Consider the following 21,464-nt stretch of genomic DNA (forward strand, 5'->3'; position numbering starts at 1 on the left):
CAAGACCCTCGTCAAAGAGCTCCAAAGACACGTCTTTAGGAGAGGATAAATGATAGAAAAGATAACATCGATTAATCACTATTCTGACAAAAAACCAATAACAGAGGAATTAAACCAAGAAATAAAACGTCGGTAATAACGTCAAAGTTTAGGGGCTTTTTCAAAAAAGTATATGATTCTCTATATAAGCCTCGTTCCCTTTCCGAAGAATTCGAACTGGAAAGTGGCGCCGTTTTAGGGTTTCCCGAAGGAAGATGGAAGAGAGGGGTCCCTCGGTGGACTCCGTCTACCTCCCGATCAGGGACGCCAGGAATTGCATCCACGAGAGGGTGAATATCTTCGCTGCGGTCTCCTCGATCGGGGCCGAGAAGAAGAGCAGGGGAACCGGTGCGTTTTGCTTGCTCGTCTCCGCATCAATCTTTCCAATTCTTTTCTCTAGCCGTTCTTTCTCGAGTTATTGGGGTTTTTGATTCGCTTTGCTCGATTGTCTCCGCATGAAAGCTATGGCTATTTCCATTTCTTATATCCGCCTGTACTTTCATGAGTTCTTGGGGTTTTTGATTCGTTTTGCTCGGTTGTCTCTGCATGAAAACTATGGCTCTTTCCATTTCTTATCTCCCTCCCTGTACTTTCATGAGTACTTGGGGTTCTGAATCAAGATTTTCGCTGGCAATGATGACAAAAAGGCCGGACTCACAGCTGCCCTGGACATTCTTGTTTCAGTTGGTAGTAGAATGATGTGACTTGTCGTGAAGGTGTTAGCTGAGCCAGCTGGTTGTTCCATACGAGTAAAGTTCTTATTCGAAGGTATCTTGTGTTTTGAGCGAATAATTTTGTTAAGACCTCATTACTTGGAGTATTGAATAAAGTTATTTACTGAAAATTGAACCTAACCTAATGTTCCCTTATGGAATTAGGGTTCGTAGTATGTTTACAAGTAAGTTTATAGTGTTCAAGATTGCACCATGATTAATCTACAAATGAGGTTTCTTAAATGTCATTACTCAGTGACACTATCACTTAAGTTTATGGACTAGTAATGGAATGAAGTATATCTGTCTCACTGGCTTATCTAATTGTGCCCGTTTTTTTGCCGGAGCAGGTATGTAAGAAATAGGTGAGAACCAAGGCATGAACCTTGGGTTTCCTGCAAGATGCAATTCGAGTTTGCTGTTTTGATCTTTTTGTCTATTATCTACAGTGGAAAGTTGATCTAATCTTTTTTTCCAAAATGGGTAAATAAGATTCAGTAATAATCAAGGTTCAGACCTTGATTTTCCTGCAAGATGCAACAAGTGTTTACTGTTTTAATCTTTTTCTCCATGATCTACAATGTAACATTCAGAAATCAAGTAGGAGATGAGTTTTGTACTACTCCTCAAGCGGAATCTAAGTAGGAAGTTTCTGCTACTAAGTTTCTGACTACTGTTCCATCAAATATCGTTGGTCCTTTTTCTTTAACGTGTCTGTTTCATTTTCGTACGATGTTATTTTATTTTGATAATGCAGTTCCTGATCCCAATGTTGAAAGTTGGGTTCTGATATATTCTTTTGTGAATTCTTATATTATAGTCTTTCTTGAACTTCATTAGACAACTACTTTTTTTTTTTGGAGAACCATAGGACAGCGTCAAGTTACTTAGCCTTGATTTAGACAATTAATCATTTATATTGTTTTGTTGGTCATAAGTGATTTTAAGATGTACTGTAATCCCAAAACATTTGCTAATCAGATTTTTTAACTAAAAATTTTCAGATACTAAATGTATGTCAACTACTATTGGTATTTTCTTTGCAGACTATGTTGTGTCACTAAAGATAATGGATCAGTCTTATATGGAACCTGGGATTTCAGTGAATTTTTTTGCTGAAGATATGACAAAGCTACCACATGTCAGGGCAATTGGTGATATTATTAGTCTTCAGAATGTTGAGGTATCTGCTAACATCAGCAAAATTATCATTGGTGCATATTACATTACTGCATTCTTTAGTTTTAGCTGTATGTGGGTTGTGATCCTTCTTGACTAAAACATCTTTAGCTTCTATTGTGTGTTATATAGAAATACATTCCTCTGGTTCTTTTTATTTATTCAAAGTATTGTTTCCTTAAGCTTACAAGTTCAGACGTTGGTGAGCTTTGAAATTAGGCTACTGTAGTCTCTTCCCTTGGATACTTTTGCCATTTCTGAAAGATGTGAATGTTGAAAGTTCAGTCAGGTAAATATAATATGTGATATTTACACAGCTTCATTGTGTTTTTCCACATTATTTTCCTTAAGCAGGCACATCCATACACCCACATCAAGATTTCAGTTTCAATTGTACAAGTCCAACAGGTGTCTGTTTATCACATCAGTACCCAGGAGTGCCTCTGTAGTTTACTCAAATTGTTTATGACATATGTTTAACAGCTCTTTTTATATATATGGCTAGAATGAAAATTTTAAAACTCAAATTGTTTATGACACAGTGATTTAAAAAGCGCTAGGCGCCAAAAGGCGTCAAGGTCCAAAAACGCCCGAGGCGCTAGGCGCTCACCTAGGCGCTCGCCCGAGCGAAGCGAGGCGCTAAAATATAAAAATATATAATATAATTAATAAATATAATTATTTAAAATTTTAAATAAAAATATGCTATTAAATTAAAAAAATCTAAGATACAAAATCACAAAATTAATAACATTAAAATCAAAATAATATATTATTAATCTATTAATGAAAATTAATCATTTCAAAATTCAAATAAACTTAATATTAAGATTTAAGAGTATACTGAGCAGTCTGAGCTTGACGGAGAAAGGAAGCAGCGGCGAGCGGCGGGGGGAAAAGGAAAGGGAGCGGGAGGCGCGAGTAGCGAGAGGGCTCGCGGGAGTCGCGAGCAGAGGGAGGGCTCGCGGGAGGCGCGAGCAGCGGGAGTCGCGAGCAGAGGGAAGGCTCGCGGGAGGGCTCGAGGGAGGCGCGAGCAGCGGGAAGGCTCGCAGGAGACGCGAGCAGCGAGAGGGCTCGCGGGAGGGCTCGCAGGAGGCGCGAGCAGCGAGAGGGCTTGCGGGAGGCGCGAGCAGCGGGAAGGCTCGCGGGAGGCGCGAGCAGCGACAGCGGCGAGCAGCGGCAGCGAGCGACGAGATCGCGATCGCGATCAAGAGCGACAGCGGCAGCAGGTTAGTGTTGGGTTAGGGTTAGGGTTGGGGTTATATCGGTTTAGTTGGTTCGATTGAACCAACTAACAACCGAACCAGGACCGAACCAGACCTAAAATTCTGGTTCGGTCGCCTTGGTTTACCCAGGCGCTCGCCCGAAGCCCCCAGCGCCTGGGCTCGGGCGAGCGCCCAGGCGGCGCCTGGGACATTAGTGAGGCGCTCGGGCCTCGCCTCGCCTCGCCTCGCCCGAGCGCCTTTTGCAATCACTGTTATGACATATGTTTAACAGCCCTTTTTATTAATATGGCCAGAATGAAAATTTTAAATCTCACATTGTTGCACATTATCCAGGTGAGAATTCACAGAGGAGATGTTTATTGTGTTCACAATAAGAAGTTTTCTGCCTTCGCTCTGTTTCAAGGGAAAACAACATCTGGCTTGATTCATTATCAGAAATCAGTGAAGTATCATGCTACCAATCATGATGATGAATTTTTGTCACAAATAAGGACATGGTTGCTTGATAATCCGCCTAAAGCAGGTTTTTGTTTTTAACAAACAATTTTCTATATTTCCCATACATCCTCGTTCTACTAATGTATGTGATATTCTTCCTTATTATTTATTGTGTTATTTGATTACTCTCCTTTTTCCTCTAGTTGGGAAAGATGTGCCATTGTTGCTGCGTAGGATTAAGTTAGATCTTGCTTTTGATTTAGTTTGCAAGGTAAGCCATTTCTTCCAAGCATTGCTTGCTTAACTGAAAATTTTATGCATATATGTATGACTTCTTGCTTCCAAAAGGTTCTTCATGTTTCTGAAACTTCTAAAGGGGATTGGATGCTCTTTGTGTGGGATGGAACTGATACTCCTCCAGCAAAATTACAGTTTGAGTATGTCTTTCATTCTAATTCATTGGTTTGCTTAATCGTACCGCATTGTTTAAATTTGAACTGTCAATGCCAAAATTCTGCTGCTGCAAACTAATTAATTTTCTGATGACTGATGTAAGTTATTAATTTGCATAAACTCATGATGGTTGGTTGTCGCTGTCAAGCAAGGAAATGGTGTTGCATTGAACTATCTTATGGCTCCTCTAGTTCTGTAGTTTATCTGGACTTGTTTGAATGTATGAATCATCCTGAAATTGTCTCTACCATTTGGGATTTTATAATTTTTCTATAATGATGCAACTGAGAATTTAATGACTAGTTCCTAACCTATGTTTATGTAGTAGTTAAAAAAGGAATATGTAAGATTCAAGTGAAAATAATTGTCAATTACTATAGTCTCAATGGGACTAAATGGTAAAGATGATGATCAAGCTAACCTGATGGTTAGTATATCTCATGTTTTTCTTGCCTATGTTTTTGCTTGTCTCACAATATTATATGTCTGATAATTGCTGATGACGGATTGAAATTTTGTTTCTTGTCATGGGATAACAGTCTTGAGCTTCAAGGGGAAAGGCCATGTTCTTTACATGTTGAAGAGTTGCCTCTTACAATAGAGATTTTATGCACATTTCCTCGTGTTGGTTCAGTCTTAAGAGTATTTGCTAGCAAGTCTTTTAAAGTGATAACACATCTACATGATGGTAATCAGTGGGTCAAGTTATGTAATATGATCTGTGGGTTGCATGATGGTATGTGGAATGGCATGCTGCAACCTTCTAGTGAAGTCCTTCTTTTGTCTGATGAAGACTGGATTGCAAGGGAACATTTAAAGTAATTACTTTTCTTTTTCCATACACTTAGATCCATTCTTTTCTTATTAAGTATAGTTGAGTGGACTCTTTTTGTCATATAGGACATATGATCGCCGCCTTGCAACTGCATTGGAAAATTATCCTATGACAAGCTTTCCTGCACCTTCTCATATTACAGGTTATCAGAATTTTTGTTGGAAAATTGAATATGAAGTTCTCTGATATCTTTTTGTTGTTTAATTTTCCTTGTGCAGATGTACTAGCTTCCTTTGGGTTTTATATACATTTAATTTTAACCAATTATTTGGTTGTGATAGTAAGTAAAGAATGGCAACTACTTTAGGAGTTTTTGCCCATCTTGAGATCAGAATTTTCTAGATTTCTCATAATTGATGTGAAACGATAATTTAGTTGAAGATGTGAAGCAATTTTTATGATATGATTAGGAAACAATAAGAATATTATGTTTTGTTATAAACTATCCTTGCCCTCTTTCTCCCTAAAACAAATCATTACCTGGTGTGCTAATTTATCTGAACCTTTTTATTTTGACGTCATTCTACTCACCTTTTACATCATTTTGAAACATATTATTATTCTACTTGCAACTTTTTACTTTATTTTGGATCATATTATCTAACCTTTTGTTTTCTTTGATTTCTCCTCAGTGCTGGATTATGATTACAAGCCATATACAACTTTGATGGAATCCCTCAGTCATCCAGAGGTCTCCTTATTTGTTGCAATGAAAACTTTATTTGTGTTGACTGGCATTATGTATCTTTTGCTATGCACAAGGAAATTTGTAAATTCGTAAAAGAAATGTTAATGAGTATTGAGCAACAAAAATAAGAAATTACCTCAAGGTTAATCTGGATAGGTTCTAGTGCTTGAGACTCTTGCCAACTTCGATAGTCTTTCAACTTATCCAGGGGTCTCCTTATCTGTTGCATTGAAAATTATGTTTGTGTTGCCTGGCATGCTGTTTCTTTTTCTATGCACAAGTAAATTTGTAAATTCTTGAAAGAAATGTTGGTGTGTTTTGAGCAATAAAAATAAGAAATTATTTCAAGTCTAATCTAGAAAAGACTCCCGCCAATGTGGAGTTGTTTGAAAAGGATAAGGTACACATTTTTTATTTGCATAGAGAGGGTTTTTTCATGAACCAGTTCTTGAAACATCAAGCTTCAAAGGGGTCTTACAATGCCAAGGTCTTTCATGTTTGAATGTATCTCATTCAAGCAATTATATGTTGTGATGATTGACATAGTTGACATAAATTTTGTCGAAAATCAAGGGAGTGAAAACTTAACATTGATATAGTTGATTTTATAAAGATACATAAGAAATTGTATGAATTAAATTAGAAACTTTGGCTTAGTTGTTAGAACTAAAACCTGAAATCGCATAGAAGTCTCTCTATACTAGCATTATAGTCTTGCTTGACATACATGACAATTACACTAATTTTTAGGCCTTTCTGTTTTCATTCTACATTGAAGGAGTCACTTTAATTAGTGTAAGCCTAAGTGTGATTATGTCATAACTGGTAACAAAGTTAATTATCTTGAAATTCAATTTGTCCTCTTGTTCATAGTGTTTCTACTTTTTAAATTCTTTCTTTGGGTGATGATGGTAGATGTCATAATTCAACTAGAACACTAAATACATAAGGGGAACTGGGATGAGTTAGATTGAGTGTTATTATTTTTTAATTTTGAAGCATTTCAAGTGTATTTCTTATTGATTTTTGGGCTGAAGTGTCAAAAACATCATGTTAGATTCTGTCGTTGAGATAGAAAATAGATGTCCAATTACTCCAGAGTCCAGAGTCCATTAGTTGTATTTTTTTAATATAGTTTTAGGAGTTCTAGAAGGACATGAAAATCTGAAAGAAAGCTCAACTAGAAATTAGGAGAAGCCTTTTATATGATTCTGCTCTAAGAATATGTATTAGTTAAACATATAAAATGGAGGGGACTGCCAATTGGGATATTTGCTTGTATGAAGCACTACTAATAAGAGAGTGAACATTTTAATGCCTGAAGGGACTTTCCTGTCTGTCTTCTCTACTTTTGTCCTGCCTCTGACCTGACTTATTCCCACCTCTTTTACCTATATACTATCTTAAAACTTCTTTCAGAAGATTTGTTGTGTTTATTTGTGTTTTGCATCAAACAGTCCTCCAAAGATACTGTGTAAAGGTCAAATGAGAGCTTTAAGTTTTGGACCACCAGATCGTTCCACTTCCTGTTTATGTCACTCTGAGAAATAAATACAAAATTTCGGAGTGTTGATCAAATGATTCTGTTGAATGTTCCAGACTACATATTTCATGCATTATTTGTTCAATGGAAATATCTGTTGAATGTTTGTGTACCCTTTAGTTTGTTTATATGAACCGAGATAAGGATTTTAAGGAAAATGAATAATCACCTGACTGCTTCTGTTCATATTCTGGGAAATTATTATTTTTTCTACTGGATTTAACCTTTCTAGCAGTCTCTGTTCTGCCTGTGCTACGTTGAAGTAGAAAGATGCTCATACGTGTTGGATGCTTTATGGTGCAGGTGACACATAAGTGCATGTGCATTGTAAGAGTGGTGGCAGCATATCCTTGGCAAGCTAAGGACCTTCGTTCCCCAGTTACAGGGCACTACCGTGTTAGATTTACCGTAGAAGATCCAACAGCAAGAATTCATGCATACATTTGTGGAGAAGATGGGGTACTTTTCTTTCACTCTCAGCATAAAGCAAATATTGTATCATGAGTAAATGTAGGCAATTAGTAGTTTGATTTAAAAATCACCTTGAAATAGTGGGAAAATCTGCTGGTTTATGTAAGGTAACCATTATAGGTTAGGAAGCACCGACATGACAGTATGGATGCCACAGTGCGATTATTCCAAAATAGATCTGCATGCATTAGACATGTGTTGGCATTTTTTGCTTCAAGTACAATAAATATTTTGGGTCTTATCACTTGGAATTTTTGTTTAAGCAAGTATTCAGTGTGTTTCCTTTTCTTTACATGAAATGAACATATGTTGACTGTAAGCTCTGGTGTTTTGTCTCATACGGATCAGGTAAAATTTTTCGAAGGATACCCAACCACGGAAGTATTAACCAGCAAGATGGACAAGCTACTCGGTATAACTGATACTGATGGACAAGCAGGAAGTGATGATGGTTTTAGAAATCCACCATGGGTGTGGTGCTGTTTAAAATCTTATTATTTGGATGAAAACAATCCTCGAGGAAGCCGGAGATATAGGATATTTAGCACGACACTAGTTGGGTGAAAACATGTTTATTACCTACCCCATCTCAAAAAAGAATTGTGTTATAATAGCATTTTAGACGTATCATGTAAATGTTGCAACTCCCTTCACCTGGGCACGGATGCCAATGCCATGTTTTGTTTGCAGTGTGGCTCCATCACGACGTCCTTGTATAGTTCTTGTTAGATATTTGTTCAAAACTCTCGAGCTTCGTGTGAATGAATGAATCATCTTCTCCCCGTGCGTACGTTGAAGAGTTGTTGATGGTTTTTTTTTCATTCCCTGCAAACATAACTGAAGAAGATGGAATTCAAGTGTGAACTCATGGATTGAATGTCTGATTAGCAAATACTTTCAATTGTGGACTCTTACACAAAACATTTCATGTGTGTGAAGAGGTAGGTTGCTTTCAATATTGAGCAAACCTGGGGTTGACTGGAGACTTTGATTTCTGAAGGAGTCGGTGGACAAGATTTATTTCAAAGGGGACCGCGCGTGATCGAGTTTGGTAAATATCATGGTGAGCTTTGCAGCTGTTGTGGTGTTTTGTCGTTAAATGGGATCTTCCTCGTCTGTGATCTTTAACAGGAAAAGTTACACAAACCTCAAAGAAAGAAATATTAAGTTTAGCTCCGGCATAGTACACAAACAAACCTCAAAGAAATGCAGCCAATACCAGACAGACCACGAGCAAGCAACGTAGTTTCAAAGAAATGTAAAGAGTTTACCTCTGGCAAAGTACAAAATCCTTTCATTATGGACATAGGTATCCGGTGTTACATCTAATACCTGGCTCAGCATAAGATACAATAAGACAGCCCGAGCAGAGAATCCCAGGGAACAGCGGACCGAGTTTGAGAGAGCAGCTAGTGTGTGTTGTCCAACATCAGGGGAACTGCTGCCGGTTATACGTATCCTCGTGCACAAAGACGGGATTTGCCTGAGCTGGTGGGACCTGAGGATGTGCCATCGCAATGCCCCCTTGGTTTTGGTCCACACCCCAACTTTGTGCATTCTTGGATGACAAGGCAACGTAGTAAACAATGGCAAGGGCGACGCTGGCAAGGGACAGCACCGCCCCACCCGAGAACACTCCGGACTTCACCACGTAGCAGTAGTCTCCAAAATACATCCTTTCTTGACCCCGCTGGTCGTTCAAGGCAGCACCCGTCAACAACAGAAGGAACGCTATTATGAATGAAACCCTGCATTATTATGAGCGTTAAACTTGTTCACTATTTGCATCATCTCATCTTCTATATATGATCTATGTGAAGACTTTGGAACGACTAATCTCTGCCAAATTTGACAGACACCGATAATTAAGTTTCGGTTCAGAAACTTACCAAGAAGCAACGAAAGAGATCAACCCTAGGGTCCAGTTGGTGCCCGATGGATGAGGATGCTTCTTGCAACATACACACCCGGCTACGGTGTTTATTATCACCTGCGCCATCATAAGAGCCAATGCTGATATCAGACCCAGCGCTAATGCTGGGCTCTTTGGATACACACATTCACCTCCTGTAGTAGTTGCTTGGACATCAGAAGCCTGCACGGTTGAGAATGAAGTGAATTAACAAGTGCACATTATGTTTGCCGCATGAACTTACTACTGCTGGCATCTTATAACAAGTTATGCTGATTGGAAGCTTGAGCACTTTTTATTTAGGCAGTACCAGAGAAATAATAGAACAATTTAATGGCTCTAGAAAAGTTTACCATAAAAATTGCATCATGGGATATCTAAAAACCGGTAGCTATTACCCTCTTTTCCTTTAATCTCAACCAGTGAGTCTCACAATTTTACTTTGGTTGGCCCTATGGATCATGGTGTGGCTCATCAAACTGGTAATAAGTCACGATATGGTCTCAGCTTGAAATATTGGCAGCATAATGACCTAGCAGGCAATTGGTAGTAGGTAAACATACCGAATTCACCCATCAAACAGTCTATGCATGATGAGGGTGACCAACCAACTGAAACAGACTAGAAAACAAGAAGAGGGGAGAGATCAAGAACGGAATTATATGCATATCTAATGAAATCATGCATAAAGTACACAGAACATCTCCAATAGTAGGCTGTTCTTTTTCTTTTTTTTTCGTAAAATGCTTCTCTCTGGTTCATGATGAGTATCTTTCCAGAGCCATCTGATCAAAAGCTCCATCTATGAATGATAGCCATAAGACAGCCAAGATCACTATTCCAACTTTAATGCTCCAAATCATTCATCAGCTTTTAGAACAGACAAAACCAACGCTTCCATAGATTACAAGCTATGTAATCGCCATTTTAAGTAGCTACATGTAGTTCAATCAAAGTCCAGGGAATATATTACCTGCAATTCCATGATCCTAATGTCGCAATTAACTCATTCTTAATAACAAAGCAACCATTACAATACTAAATCCCTCATCTACTTTCAAGAAGATTAAACTAAAATTAGACTTAAAACGGGGAACAATGTTTTGCGATGGAAGGGTAAATGGCTGTGGGTAAAAATAAAACAAAAAATGGTCGAAGAATATTAATAATAAAAAAAAGTTTTACATTCGTTAAAAGGAAGTAAAGTAAAAGATATGCCTAATATCGATCCTGACCTCAAAATTTTGACTTCATCATCATCCTACATCATCAGTTTCTTGATCCTACCAAGCATTCTGAGGAACATTTTATACAAATCAGCAATACTCTTTTTCCTACTTACACGTTCAAGAGACTTAAGACTGTTTTGAATCATTTCCTGACCATGCATCCCTTCCAAATTCCATAGCCACAAGCTTTAAAAACTCTGAACGGTTCCCTCATCCTTAAATTCTTCCAAGAGACTTAGTTTCTTCGAGTACGATACAGAAAATGGTAGCTAAATTGCATTAGTAAAAATGAACAATTCAAACAAAGGCTGTTTTCAACCAAGATTCCCTGATTGATCCTCATCGAGTAGCATTTCTCGAGATCTCTGAACTATAATTGCGTCCGGCGAGAAGATGGACTTCGGATATATAATTTGGACAGCTTCCGACATTGGTGAAATCATCACATCACCTTACTTAAATATAGACAAACCATTTGAAAACTACCAAGCATCAAGATCCCGTTCTTAACCACTAAAGCCCCAACTCCTCACGAAAATAACAACTTCCCGGTCCATTTATAAGCTAATATCAGATCCAAGAAAGAACAGAAACCAAAATGAATAATTGACCCCCATCAAGTTGCATTGTTTGAGATCTTTGAATTATAATTGGGTCCGACAAGAAGAGGGACTTCAGGAACAGGACATGGACAGCTTCCAACATTTGAGAATCTCTAGGGTATAAGAAATACGTTACCAAATCCTACACCACTAACAGAGAACATGTTGAAGAAAGACGGAAACATCAGGAGAAGTAACAAAAGGAAAGAAGCATCAAGATCCCATTTCCTCCCATGATACACAAAACCTATAGCTATTTGCCGATTGCACAATCCTAGTCAAAGATCCAACTCAAATAAACATCAGATCCAAGAGGTAACAGAAAGCAAGCAGTCGCCGCCAACGAACTCCCTATTCAATAACACCAACGCAAAGAACAAGAAACCGAATCTTGAAGGGAAAACCGAAGGGAGGGGAAAGGTGAGGACCTTAGTCCTGGTGGCCTCGGCTGCAAAGGCGAGCGCCGCGGAGAGGAGCCCCAGGAAGCCCACGGCCACGCAGACCACCATCACTTTCCTCTCCATCGCCCTCGCCCTACCAAAAACCCTCTCTCTCTCTTTTCCTCCACCACCTCCTCCTCTTGATCTCCTCTGCACTATGACCAGAGAAAGAAACAGACGGGAGATTCTCCTCTCTCTCTCTCTCTCTCTCTCTCTCTCACATACAGAAATAGACGGTAGCTTCTCCCTTTCTATTGGAGAAAGAAATTGGCGGGAGCTGCTCCTTGTTCTTGAAAGCTCGCTTCGGCTCCTCGCCGTCGACCTCCTCTGCACTACGGCCAGAGCAAGAAATTGAACGAGGGAGCTCCTTCTTGTGCTTGGAAAGCTTCCTTCCCCTCCCTCCCTCCCTCTCTCTCTCTCTCTCTCAGAGGCACACACCGGTGGTTGGGGAGTGTGCAACGATAAAGTAAAAGGGTGTCCAAAGTGAACAGAACCAGAACCGTCTCTTCCTTTGTGTCACTATATGACACGCTGCCTTTTTATTTCGGGTTCCCCCTTGATCGCACGAAAAATAAAGCGGATGATAGCATGATTTCTGATTTTTAACCTTGAGATTCGTGCTACATTTAATAAATAGTTTTTTGTTATTTTATATCTTATTTTTTTTTTATTTTTTTAAATAATATATCTAATTTAAAAATATTATAATATTTCGGTTATCATAATAAAGATATTATGAAATAATATAAGTATTCTATATAGACTCTTAATCTTAATTAAATTAATTATAAGTCTAAAAATATGTTATCATATTTCGATCATCATAATAAAAATATAATAAATATGAATAAATAAATAAATAAAAATATAAGATGTGAAATGATTTTACTTCGAATCTCATGTTGTCCTTTTACAATATGTTATTGGGACTAAAAGTGATCACAAGCATGTGTGTTCATGTGACACCATATGACGCTTTTCTCTTTGGGAACCTACAAACGCCAACTTGTCATTACAAAGTGCGTGAACTCACCACGAGGCTAATCCAACCCCAAACATGACTTTGGAATATTAGGCAATAGTTTATGCCTAATGTGACCTTGCCACATAAAGATTGATTATTATGTGTTGGATTCTGCCTTATTACATATTATCTTTTAAGTTTGCACCCTATTAGCATCATGATTTATGTACTTAATGTTAGGAACGGAATCAACACTAAGAGACGATAAATTAGTACAGCGGTAAAAATTATATCGGTTATGAAAATTTCTTCGTACGTTGAAAACCGATTTCAGAAACTTAACTTGAAACACATTCGTAAATGTATTTAAAAGCAGTTTCATCAAGATTCAATACTTAAAAAATTTAAGTTACGATCATAATAATTCTAAAAGTGAAACAAAAAATCTTATTTGTCATAATATCGTCATGTACATTGACGAAAAATACAACATGTGATATCACGTATTGGATCGATATAAAAATAATAAGCAAAAAATAATTTTAATATCCTTTTTGTACCTAGCACGTGGGATATTAAAATTATTTTTTTATCGATAAAATTATTAAAAACTAAATAGATGTTAAAATTATTATTTTTTCTATTACTTTCGATCTAACGTATGATGTCAAATGTGATTATTTATTTTATTTTTAAATTTATAGAGATCTTATTATAAATTTTTAAATATAAAGCTCGTGATATTAATATAATTACAAGAGTTAATGTATAATTAACCCTTTCTCCAAACCATTTAGTTCCGATGCAACTTGGGTTGGAATGTTAGAGCAAAAAATTATTATTTAAGTCTGAACGGTCAACTAGTAGCATACCCAAAATTCTTGGTGCAACAAGAAAGTCAAACCCAAAAGGTCAAACTAAAAATCTCACATTTACTTTCTAGAAAGTGAAACCAAAACCTTTTTTTTATATCAAGTTAAAATGATTTGATGAAATGCATGTACATACATACATTATAGTTGAATAAGCTTCATTTTGATATGGTTCAAACTGACCAAGTATTTCTAATAAATTGACCAAGTCAAAGATAACAAAAATTAATATTCAACTGAAAAAAAAAATCATCTTATTCAATTAGCTCGATCTGAATTGTTATTTGGACTACTTACATCACAAAAGTCAAATAAATTATGAGATTAATTTTTGAGATTTGATTTATGAGACTCATAAATACATACATAATGTCATAATCTGAATGGGCTGACTAGTCTATTAACTTCGTTTAGTCTAATGACTCTGATACCAAATATCACGACTTGAGCCTGATGGGCTAATTAGCCTATCAATTTTGTTTGGTCTAAACCATTGACAAAAATATTTAAGTTAAAATTAATAATAATACACTCATCAGATCGTTATAAGTCAATCTTAATCTTGTCCATTTTTGATGTGAGACTAATCAGGGATGTTATACATACAGTATTAAAATGCAAAATGAATATAGAGAATAATTTAATGCGATCAAGAAATGTTGATTAGGTACTAAAGAATGAGCTAAGATCCCAATGATCAATGTGAAGAACGAGTGTGTTTTTTATCATCCAATCCTACCTGCACTGTATCTTTGGCCTGCTTTCATTTCATAGTCAATGCTGATACAATCATTAACTAATTGAAGGCTTTCTGGTATTCCGATTTCATCCAAAGAGATTCCTTCCTTTAATTTCATGCAACAAGTCATCACTCTAACCTAAAAACCCACTAAGCTAAGCTCCAAGTTGATAAGAAGATTCTTTGTTAGGTCATTGTTTTTAAAGGTAATCAAGGATTTTAGGAAGACTAAAATCGATAAGAAGATGACCAATAAGTACTTTGCTCATCAAGATACTTCCTCTCTCTCTCTCTCTCTCTCTCTCTCTCTCTCTCAAATGCAAAATTTGTCATAGAAGCTATTTCTCCTTATAAATTTCATATCATTAACCTCAATATAAATCTTCTATATTCCTTCCAACTGAGCTGCTTTGATTCCTTGGAGGATTACTGTAACTCCACTGTATAGAGAGATAGAGAGAGAGAGAGAGAGAGAGACAGACATGTAAACCTAATTTTGCCTGAGAGACACTAGAGGACAGGAGAAAGAACAAGGGAGAAGGTTGGTGATCTCAATCCCCAACTAGTAAATATCGACAATATTTATCATCGAATTAAGATGTGACGGGTTTTGATAGGACCATTTGTCTTTGATTAAGCTCAGTCCCACTGCAACAATAATGATCGTTCTTTTACGCTAATGCGGTATTATACTATTCCCACGGTGTCAGTTATACTTCAACTCATGCTGAAAAGAAATGCGGGTTTCGTACCCGAAACTTACACGCGTTGTGACTGGGTAGATTTAGTGAGCCCCACCTGAAACACCGCAGGTGGGTGCTGGAGAAGTGTCGCACTTATTGCTGCGGGTACCATTTATGTAAACTACTCCGGCGGAGCAAGATATCCACGGCGCCTGGGTATAAACTGCTCGACCGCGCCCCCTCTCCCCGTACCTCTTCGTTCGGCCTCCGTATTGTATTGGTATTGCTTCGCTCTTTTGGGCTTCGCTCACGGCGGGAGGGGAGGATTGGTCTGCTGGAAGACCGCAAGGTATCGATCCGATTCCGATTAGTGATTTCTCGATGTTGATTTTGCTTCTTCCCATTGCATCTCGGTGTCCTCTTCTCGATCGGCGGTGGTGGTGGTGGTGGTGGCAGTGGTGGTGGATCGAACCCTACGGTCTCGATGGCCCGATTAGGATTAGGAACCTCCAACTGTGTTTTGTGGAGTTTCGGGACTGTGATTTGAAGGGGAATCTAGTGGATCTAAGGAATTTTCGTGATCGAAAGGGGTTTGGTCTCTATGGTTTCATTGCTTCTTGATCCTTCGATGATATCTATGCTGGAGGTGTGGCTATGTTTGTTGATGCCGTTGGTCATCAAGAAAGAGATCTAGTTTAATTTAAGCATATGTTGATGACTTCATACATGGTTTGTATGCTAAAAAAAACACATGATCTATATATTACATGATCTGCTTGATTATACTGATAATCTGTTAGGTGGATATCGTATTCTTTTAAGCATAACGTATGTCCTTGATTTATGGATGCTTTTTGAAGTATGTAATTACCTTGTTACTTTTTAGGTTCAAACTAATGTATGTAAGGTCGAGATTGTTTGTATCTAATCAAGAATAACCACTGTGGTGCATACTGAAATCTCTGTCAATTTAGTCGCTTAATTATCGAGGAAAATTGATTTTTGAGGTTCGCATATCCCTGAAATGGTTTTCAAATATTTAGCCATACTCCATGAAATAGAAACAGTCAGTTAATGAACAATGTTCTATTCTGGACTTGCGAGCACATCTTTAATCAATATTGAGACAAGCTTTCTCTTAATTTGTATTGGTAAAACTTTTGGTCCCTTTGTTTTGTCAGGTCACCTGATACATGGAGCAAGTGTGTTTTTTGTTACATTCTATTAAGTGCCGAGTTTTATCTCTTGATGGAGTTATTGACTGGAGGCTTTCTGTGCATGGAGCCTTCCTTCTCATCTTTTTCATCAACTGCACATAGAAGCTTGCTACTGTTCTACGACCTTCAAAGGCGGCCATGCAGCTTTTTTTTCTGATGTTGGGGTAGTGTTAATAGTGCAGCCTTGTAAGCTGACTTTGCTGCACGCAAGGTCTTCATGCTATCAACAGCTTTTGGCGTATCCATCTTTCTTTAAGTTGTCAATGCAGCTTAAGTTATCATGATCCTATTGCACAAGGATAACAGTGCTGGTATGATTTAGGAGATGGCTTTCTTACATTTCAGACCTTTTATTTCATACTTTAACCAATGAATTTTGGGCTTTTTTTTTTTAATCTCAGGTGTCATTTCCACCATATCTGATCCTACTTCGTCACCGTTCCATCCATTGGATCTTGTTTTTTGAGTTCCATTGGAGGTCATGTATGCCTTTAATCGAGCATGAATCAACAATGGGTCCTAAATCGGTTAGGTATCTACATAAGTCATACTTGACTCTTGCACTTATCAAGTGATGACTGATACCATTAATATCCTACAGGAAAGATTTTGGTGCTCACACCTTTTGCCTAGTGCAACGGGATGTAAATGTTTGTCCAGGAACTATACCGACAAGCATTGACAAAATAGTGTTTCTGAGTTAGTCCATCAGGATGATTCTATGCTCCCCCATCGTCTTTGAAGTTTTGCCTAGTGTTTCCTTGTCCTCAGAAGTTCATTTCAATCATAAGTGTTTCATCAGGTGTGAAATATACATTGTGCTTAGGCACCCTTCTCTTGAATAAGACAGACTGTAGTGATTATATATTCAGCAAAAGATGGAAAGGTGAGTTTTCTTTTTATATCTGGTGGGATTTTACTGCTAATGTCAGTAAGTTATATTCAATAGGGATTTTTACCTTGGCTGCAGGTACAGGGTAGCCAAGGAAGTCGGAGATGGAACCTTTGGGACTGTTTGGCAAGCAATAAACAAACAAAGTGGTGAAGTGGTATGTATTTTTTGAGAAACTAACATGCCACTACGTTAACCATCTATAACCTTGCTTTGCCTAAGTATCGTGGATATGAACAGTACTTTTTGATTATATTTGATTCCCCTTAAATGCTTATATTCTTCCACTAGCGGATTTAAAAAAACAGAGCCAAATGCTACAGACTATATCCTTCTTTTGGGGTTGCTGGGGTGTGTGTGTGTGTGTGTGTGTGGTCGGTTGGTGAGGTTGAGTATGTGGGGAGACTGTTTGTCAGAACTTATTCATTTTGGAATGAAGTTTCTATATTTCATACTGTTAATGCAACTATGGTCACCACCACTAGATTGTTACAGGATGAATGACTTTTGGTATTGACAGGTTGCTATCAAGAAAATGAAAATAAAGTACTACTCTTGGGAAGAATGCTTAAATCTCCGGGAAGTTAAGGTAACTTAAGAACTTAATGTGTGAATGATGCTTTTTCCTCTTTTATAATCTCATGACACACAAAGGATTTAAATATTTTCCAGTCTCTGCGAAGGCTGAACCATCCGAATATCATCAAGCTCAAGGAAGTCATTAGAGAGAATGATACGTTGTACCTAGTGTTCGAGTACATGGTATGTCTCTGTGCTAGCTTTCTTTTTGCTCTCTGAATCTTTTTTGACAGCTGATTTTAATAAACTTTTTTTTCTGTCAGGAGTGCAATCTTTATCAACTTATGAAAAAAAGGGGCAAGCCCTTCACAGAGGTTGAAATCCGGAATTGGTGCTTTCAGATATTTCAAGCTCTGGCTTATATGCACCAACGTGGTTATTTCCATCGTGATCTGAAGCCTGGTACTGCACTCATTTTTGGAGATTCTTTCTGATATATATGTGTGCTTATTATTAGCTCACTGTTTTTGTCACAGATAGCATACTTTAAATGGAGTCTAACAAGCATGAGTTGTATTTGATTATTTAGCTCAGACTGAAACAGCTTATGTACTTTGGCCATTTATATGAATGTCCTAAGAAAACGGTAGCCTAGCACACAAGGCTCCCATTAATGTGGATTTTTATTAATGTTCTAGGTAGCCCAAATGTTCATACTAGTCTTCACTCCCAAACATTTTCTTTTGGTTTATTATGCTTTTGATTGGTGGACTAGACTTGGATCAGATACATCCTGGAGCAACTTCTTTCCTGGCTTTCCCAACTGCACAAGTCGATTAATTTCATTTGAGCTTTTTATTCCTCTGGCATCTGCTGACCAACAGAGCTATGTCACATTCTGATCGGGATGGCCTTCTGCTAAATAAGATTTATGTCTTTCTCAGAGAACATACTGGTAACAAAGAACATTCTAAAGATAGCAGATTTTGGCCTTGCTCGTGAAGCCTCTTCAAAGCCACCATTCACAGAATATGTCTCCACACGCTGGTAAGCATGTTTGATTATTCACATATGCTGTCTTACCTTTTCTAAGTTAACTTGGTTCCTTATCATAATTGTGTTATTTGTTGATGATGTAGGTACCGAGCCCCAGAAGTTTTGCTTCAATCTTCTGTTTATGATTTTGCAGTTGGTTAGTGCACTAGAATTGTTTCCTGTTGAATATTAATAATTTTTTTCTGTTATATGCAATTGTGATCAACTTCCATTTCAACTTTAGATATGTGGGCAATGGGAGCTATCATCGCTGAGCTTTTCACACTCTGTCCCCTTTTTCCTGGATCGAGGTACACCAAATGGAAGAAAAAGCAATGTGTTGTATTATTTAACATATGAAGTGGTATTAAAGACCCCCTCTACTCATCCCACGATTTACATTTTGGTTATAATATGTATCATACCGAGTGAAAAGAGGTTTTTTTCCCCTTAAACAAGTTCGATGTCAAACTTGCAAGCTATGCAGTCAATTCCTCACCACAACATCAGTGAATTTAAGGCCGGAGTTGTTGTTTGCATCCTTTTGAAGTCATCTAATTAACTTGGATTTTTTTTTTTTGTTAAGACCATCATCTGAAGTGTGATTAAGAGCTGTCTCGGTCTTGCTTTCTTTGTCTTGGTTATTGTCGTCTTTTACACTTTTGACAAGCATGGTACATGGGATGAATAATCAGAATTCTACTGCAACTTCATCTTTTTAATATAATGCTTATGTAGCTTATTTGGCTTATCATTCAGTGAGGCAGATGAGATCTACAAAATTTGCAGCGTCATTGGACCTCCTAATAGGAACTCCTGGGCTAAAGGATTGCAACTTGCAGATGCTATTAAATTTCAGTTCCCACAGGTTGTATGTTGCTTCATTACATGTTCCAATCTGTATATGCCTTTTGTTATTTTCAGTGTTATTGGTAAAAATCAGTGATCAGCATGCTCAGAAATATTTCCTTTTGATTTTGATGTCATAAAAATAATTGAAGCTCATTTTCTCTCCCTCTATGTCAGTTAGCGAGTGTTCCTCTTTCTCTGCTAATTCCTTCAGCCAGCCAGGATGCAGTAAACCTCATCTCGGTAAGCCTGATCTCAGATAAGTCTGCATTTAAGAGTGAATGTAGGTATGAGATATGAGTTCCTTCAAAGATGTTCAGTTAGGGTTATAATTTGTTTACTTTTATTTGACAGTCTCTTTGTTCTTGGGATCCCAGTAGAAGGCCCACATCTGTAGAGGTCCTTCAACATTCTTTCTTCCAGGTTATATGTTATAAATTGCTCATCTTGAACATGATTCATTCAGACGGGTACGAGTACAAAAGTAGGTTCTGACACATTTGTCACAATATGACAGCCGTGCTTCTACATCCCACCATCCCCTCGTGTTAGGTTATCAGTGGGAGCACCAAAAACATCTCCATCTGGTTTTCTCTTCTTCTTTCTCTACCTTTTTCACTTTTGTTGTCACTATTACGACAATGCAACTCTCTTGAACTAATTCATACTCTGTACTTCTAGTTATCATGAAAGGAGTTTTAGAATCAGAGGCTGCTAGAAGATATTCTCTGGAAGTTTTGTCCAATGCAAGAATGTCGAGCAATTTATCATTTACAAATGTAAATGAGTCCTCAAGGACAGGTGATTTTTTTTCTTTGTTCTTTTTCTTTTTTGTTCAGGGTTAATCCATCCGATCCTGTTACTCAATGGATTTGCCCTTCCAAAATATTTCCGTTAACCATGTTTGTCATGTGGCAGGTGTTCAAAGGAATATCAAGATGAGTCACCAGGTAGAGAGTATTTTAATTGCCACCTTATATAAGAATATATTTTTTTAAGTTTAGTCTCTGATCCCTTCTAATTGTAATTACAGGAAAACAAGAATGAAAGATTTGATACAAATGATATTAAACCATATAGACATCAACCAGCTGCAAGAAACACTCCTGGTATGTTTTCATGGTTTTAATTTCCGACATTTCTTTTCCTATTATCTTTGTGCTCGACTTGGATGAGTTGGTAAAGCATTATATTAATTGTTTATTACCCAGAGAATAATTTTTTTTTCTGTTTTTATTAAAAATTCTATTTTTATGCCAGGATATTCCCGAATGACTTGTAATGTGGTTGAGAAACTGGCTCACTTGACGGTGAGTCCAAACAGAGATTCACATATTGCTGGGAAAGCACCAAATCTGAACCTGCGTCCAGCGAGGGAGCCATCTCAGCTAGTGACACAGCCTCCTGCCTTGAAATCTGGTATATGGCACGGGCGCACTGCTTTACTTGGCCGACCTAATGATATTCCAGCAGCTCGATACTACCATGCAAGAAAAGTTGCAGGCTAAGGACTTGTAGCTGCCCTACAATAAAAGTCAAAGCTAAGAACTTGTTTGGTTTATTACATAAAAATTTCTTCGTGTTGTTGGTCGACGACGTTTGACTACGGTTGCTTATTACGACATATGATATTTTTTATATGTGATATTTCTTAGCTATTCAAGGCTCAAATCTATAAAACATTGCTGTTCTACCAATGATACTGTAGAATATTTCTCTTTATTATTGGATAATCTCAGAAAATCCTTTTGCCCTTTCTATTTTAACTATCCAATTTTTAGATCTTTCCATCTGATTGATCGCTATTTGTCAAATAATCTTCATATTTCATAACAGCTTTTTAATGTTTTATTTTTAGTCATTTTTAATTATTTTTAATCTACCTTTTTACTATTAACATGTGTTTTCTATTTCAACTGTCGCTAA

General features: G+C 37.4%; 3 protein-coding genes and 1 non-coding gene across 8 annotated transcripts; 3 read left to right on the forward strand and 1 right to left on the reverse strand.

Moving 5' to 3' along the window:
• Positions 1 to 219: 219 nt before the first annotated feature.
• On the forward strand, positions 220 to 8,375 carry LOC103990612 (protection of telomeres protein 1a). Of its 3 annotated transcripts, XM_065116153.1 has the most exons (11): positions 342 to 387; positions 724 to 807; positions 1,799 to 1,935; positions 3,491 to 3,680; positions 3,799 to 3,866; positions 3,944 to 4,032; positions 4,588 to 4,866; positions 4,949 to 5,025; positions 5,516 to 5,574; positions 7,418 to 7,573; positions 7,934 to 8,375. In XM_065116153.1, exons 3-11 carry the CDS (start codon positions 1,822 to 1,824, stop codon positions 8,147 to 8,149), a joined length of 1,248 nt encoding a protein of 415 aa, XP_064972225.1. In that variant the 5' UTR covers positions 342 to 387; positions 724 to 807; positions 1,799 to 1,821; the 3' UTR covers positions 8,150 to 8,375. The 3 variants fall into 3 exon arrangements, with proteins under 3 accessions (XP_009408093.2, XP_009408094.2, XP_064972225.1); XM_009409818.2 differs by lacking the exon at positions 724 to 807 and having other exon boundaries at positions 220 to 387; XM_009409819.3 differs by lacking the exons at positions 724 to 807; positions 4,588 to 4,866 and having other exon boundaries at positions 220 to 387.
• On the forward strand, positions 668 to 771 carry LOC135618104 (small nucleolar RNA snoR113). Its single transcript, XR_010488925.1, has one exon. It is a non-coding gene; the product is annotated as a small nucleolar RNA snoR113 (small nucleolar RNA).
• A 453-nt stretch (positions 8,376 to 8,828) lies between the features above and the next one.
• Positions 8,829 to 12,208, reverse strand: LOC135616693 (protein MODIFYING WALL LIGNIN-1-like). The gene is made up of 3 exons (XM_065116155.1): positions 11,757 to 12,208; positions 9,475 to 9,680; positions 8,829 to 9,333 (listed from the first exon to the last, which is right to left on the reverse strand). The coding sequence occupies exons 1-3, from the start codon at positions 11,850 to 11,852 to the stop codon at positions 9,015 to 9,017; spliced, it is 621 nt and encodes a 206-aa protein (XP_064972227.1). The 5' UTR covers positions 11,853 to 12,208; the 3' UTR covers positions 8,829 to 9,014.
• A 3,066-nt stretch (positions 12,209 to 15,274) lies between these two features.
• LOC103990610 (cyclin-dependent kinase F-4) lies at positions 15,275 to 21,235 on the forward strand. Of its 3 annotated transcripts, none has more exons than XM_065116156.1 (19): positions 15,275 to 15,375; positions 16,208 to 16,554; positions 16,645 to 16,775; positions 16,845 to 17,129; positions 17,214 to 17,292; positions 17,656 to 17,724; positions 17,808 to 17,897; positions 17,978 to 18,116; positions 18,599 to 18,701; positions 18,794 to 18,846; positions 18,934 to 19,000; positions 19,449 to 19,557; positions 19,716 to 19,781; positions 19,893 to 19,961; positions 20,056 to 20,125; positions 20,220 to 20,339; positions 20,457 to 20,488; positions 20,572 to 20,647; positions 20,799 to 21,235. In XM_065116156.1, exons 4-19 carry the CDS (start codon positions 17,122 to 17,124, stop codon positions 21,044 to 21,046), a joined length of 1,398 nt encoding a protein of 465 aa, XP_064972228.1. In that variant the 5' UTR covers positions 15,275 to 15,375; positions 16,208 to 16,554; positions 16,645 to 16,775; positions 16,845 to 17,121; the 3' UTR covers positions 21,047 to 21,235. The 3 variants fall into 3 exon arrangements, with proteins under 3 accessions (XP_064972228.1, XP_064972229.1, XP_018685016.2); XM_065116157.1 differs by having other exon boundaries at positions 16,645 to 16,770; XM_018829471.2 differs by lacking the exons at positions 16,208 to 16,554; positions 16,645 to 16,775; positions 16,845 to 17,129 and having other exon boundaries at positions 15,310 to 15,375.
• Positions 21,236 to 21,464: the final 229 nt, after the last annotated feature.

The sequence above is a fragment of the Musa acuminata genome, chromosome BXJ2-7 (assembly GCF_036884655.1).
Source record: "Musa acuminata AAA Group cultivar baxijiao chromosome BXJ2-7, Cavendish_Baxijiao_AAA, whole genome shotgun sequence".
Lineage (NCBI taxonomy): Eukaryota > Viridiplantae > Streptophyta > Magnoliopsida > Zingiberales > Musaceae > Musa > Musa acuminata.

Coding starts and splice junctions, on each gene's coding strand:
- LOC103990610 (XM_065116156.1), top strand. Junction 19,001..19,448: donor CCCCTTTTTCCTGGATCGAG/GTACACCAAATG, acceptor CTTATCATTCAG/TGAGGCAGATGAGATCTACA. Junction 19,962..20,055: donor TTCAACATTCTTTCTTCCAG/GTTATATGTTAT, acceptor ACAATATGACAG/CCGTGCTTCTACATCCCACC.
- LOC135616693 (XM_065116155.1), bottom strand. CDS start 11,852: ATGGAGAGGAAAGTGATGGTGGTCTGCGTGGCCGTGGGCTTCCTGGGG. Junction 9,681..11,756: donor CCGAGGCCACCAGGACTAAG/GTCCTCACCTTT, acceptor TCAACCGTGCAG/GCTTCTGATGTCCAAGCAAC. Junction 9,334..9,474: donor ATCTCTTTCGTTGCTTCTTG/GTAAGTTTCTGA, acceptor ATAATAATGCAG/GGTTTCATTCATAATAGCGT.
- LOC103990612 (XM_009409818.2), top strand. CDS start 255: ATGGAAGAGAGGGGTCCCTCGGTGGACTCCGTCTACCTCCCGATCAGG. Junction 388..1,798: donor GAAGAAGAGCAGGGGAACCG/GTGCGTTTTGCT, acceptor TTTTCTTTGCAG/ACTATGTTGTGTCACTAAAG. Junction 4,867..4,948: donor ATTGCAAGGGAACATTTAAA/GTAATTACTTTT, acceptor TTTGTCATATAG/GACATATGATCGCCGCCTTG.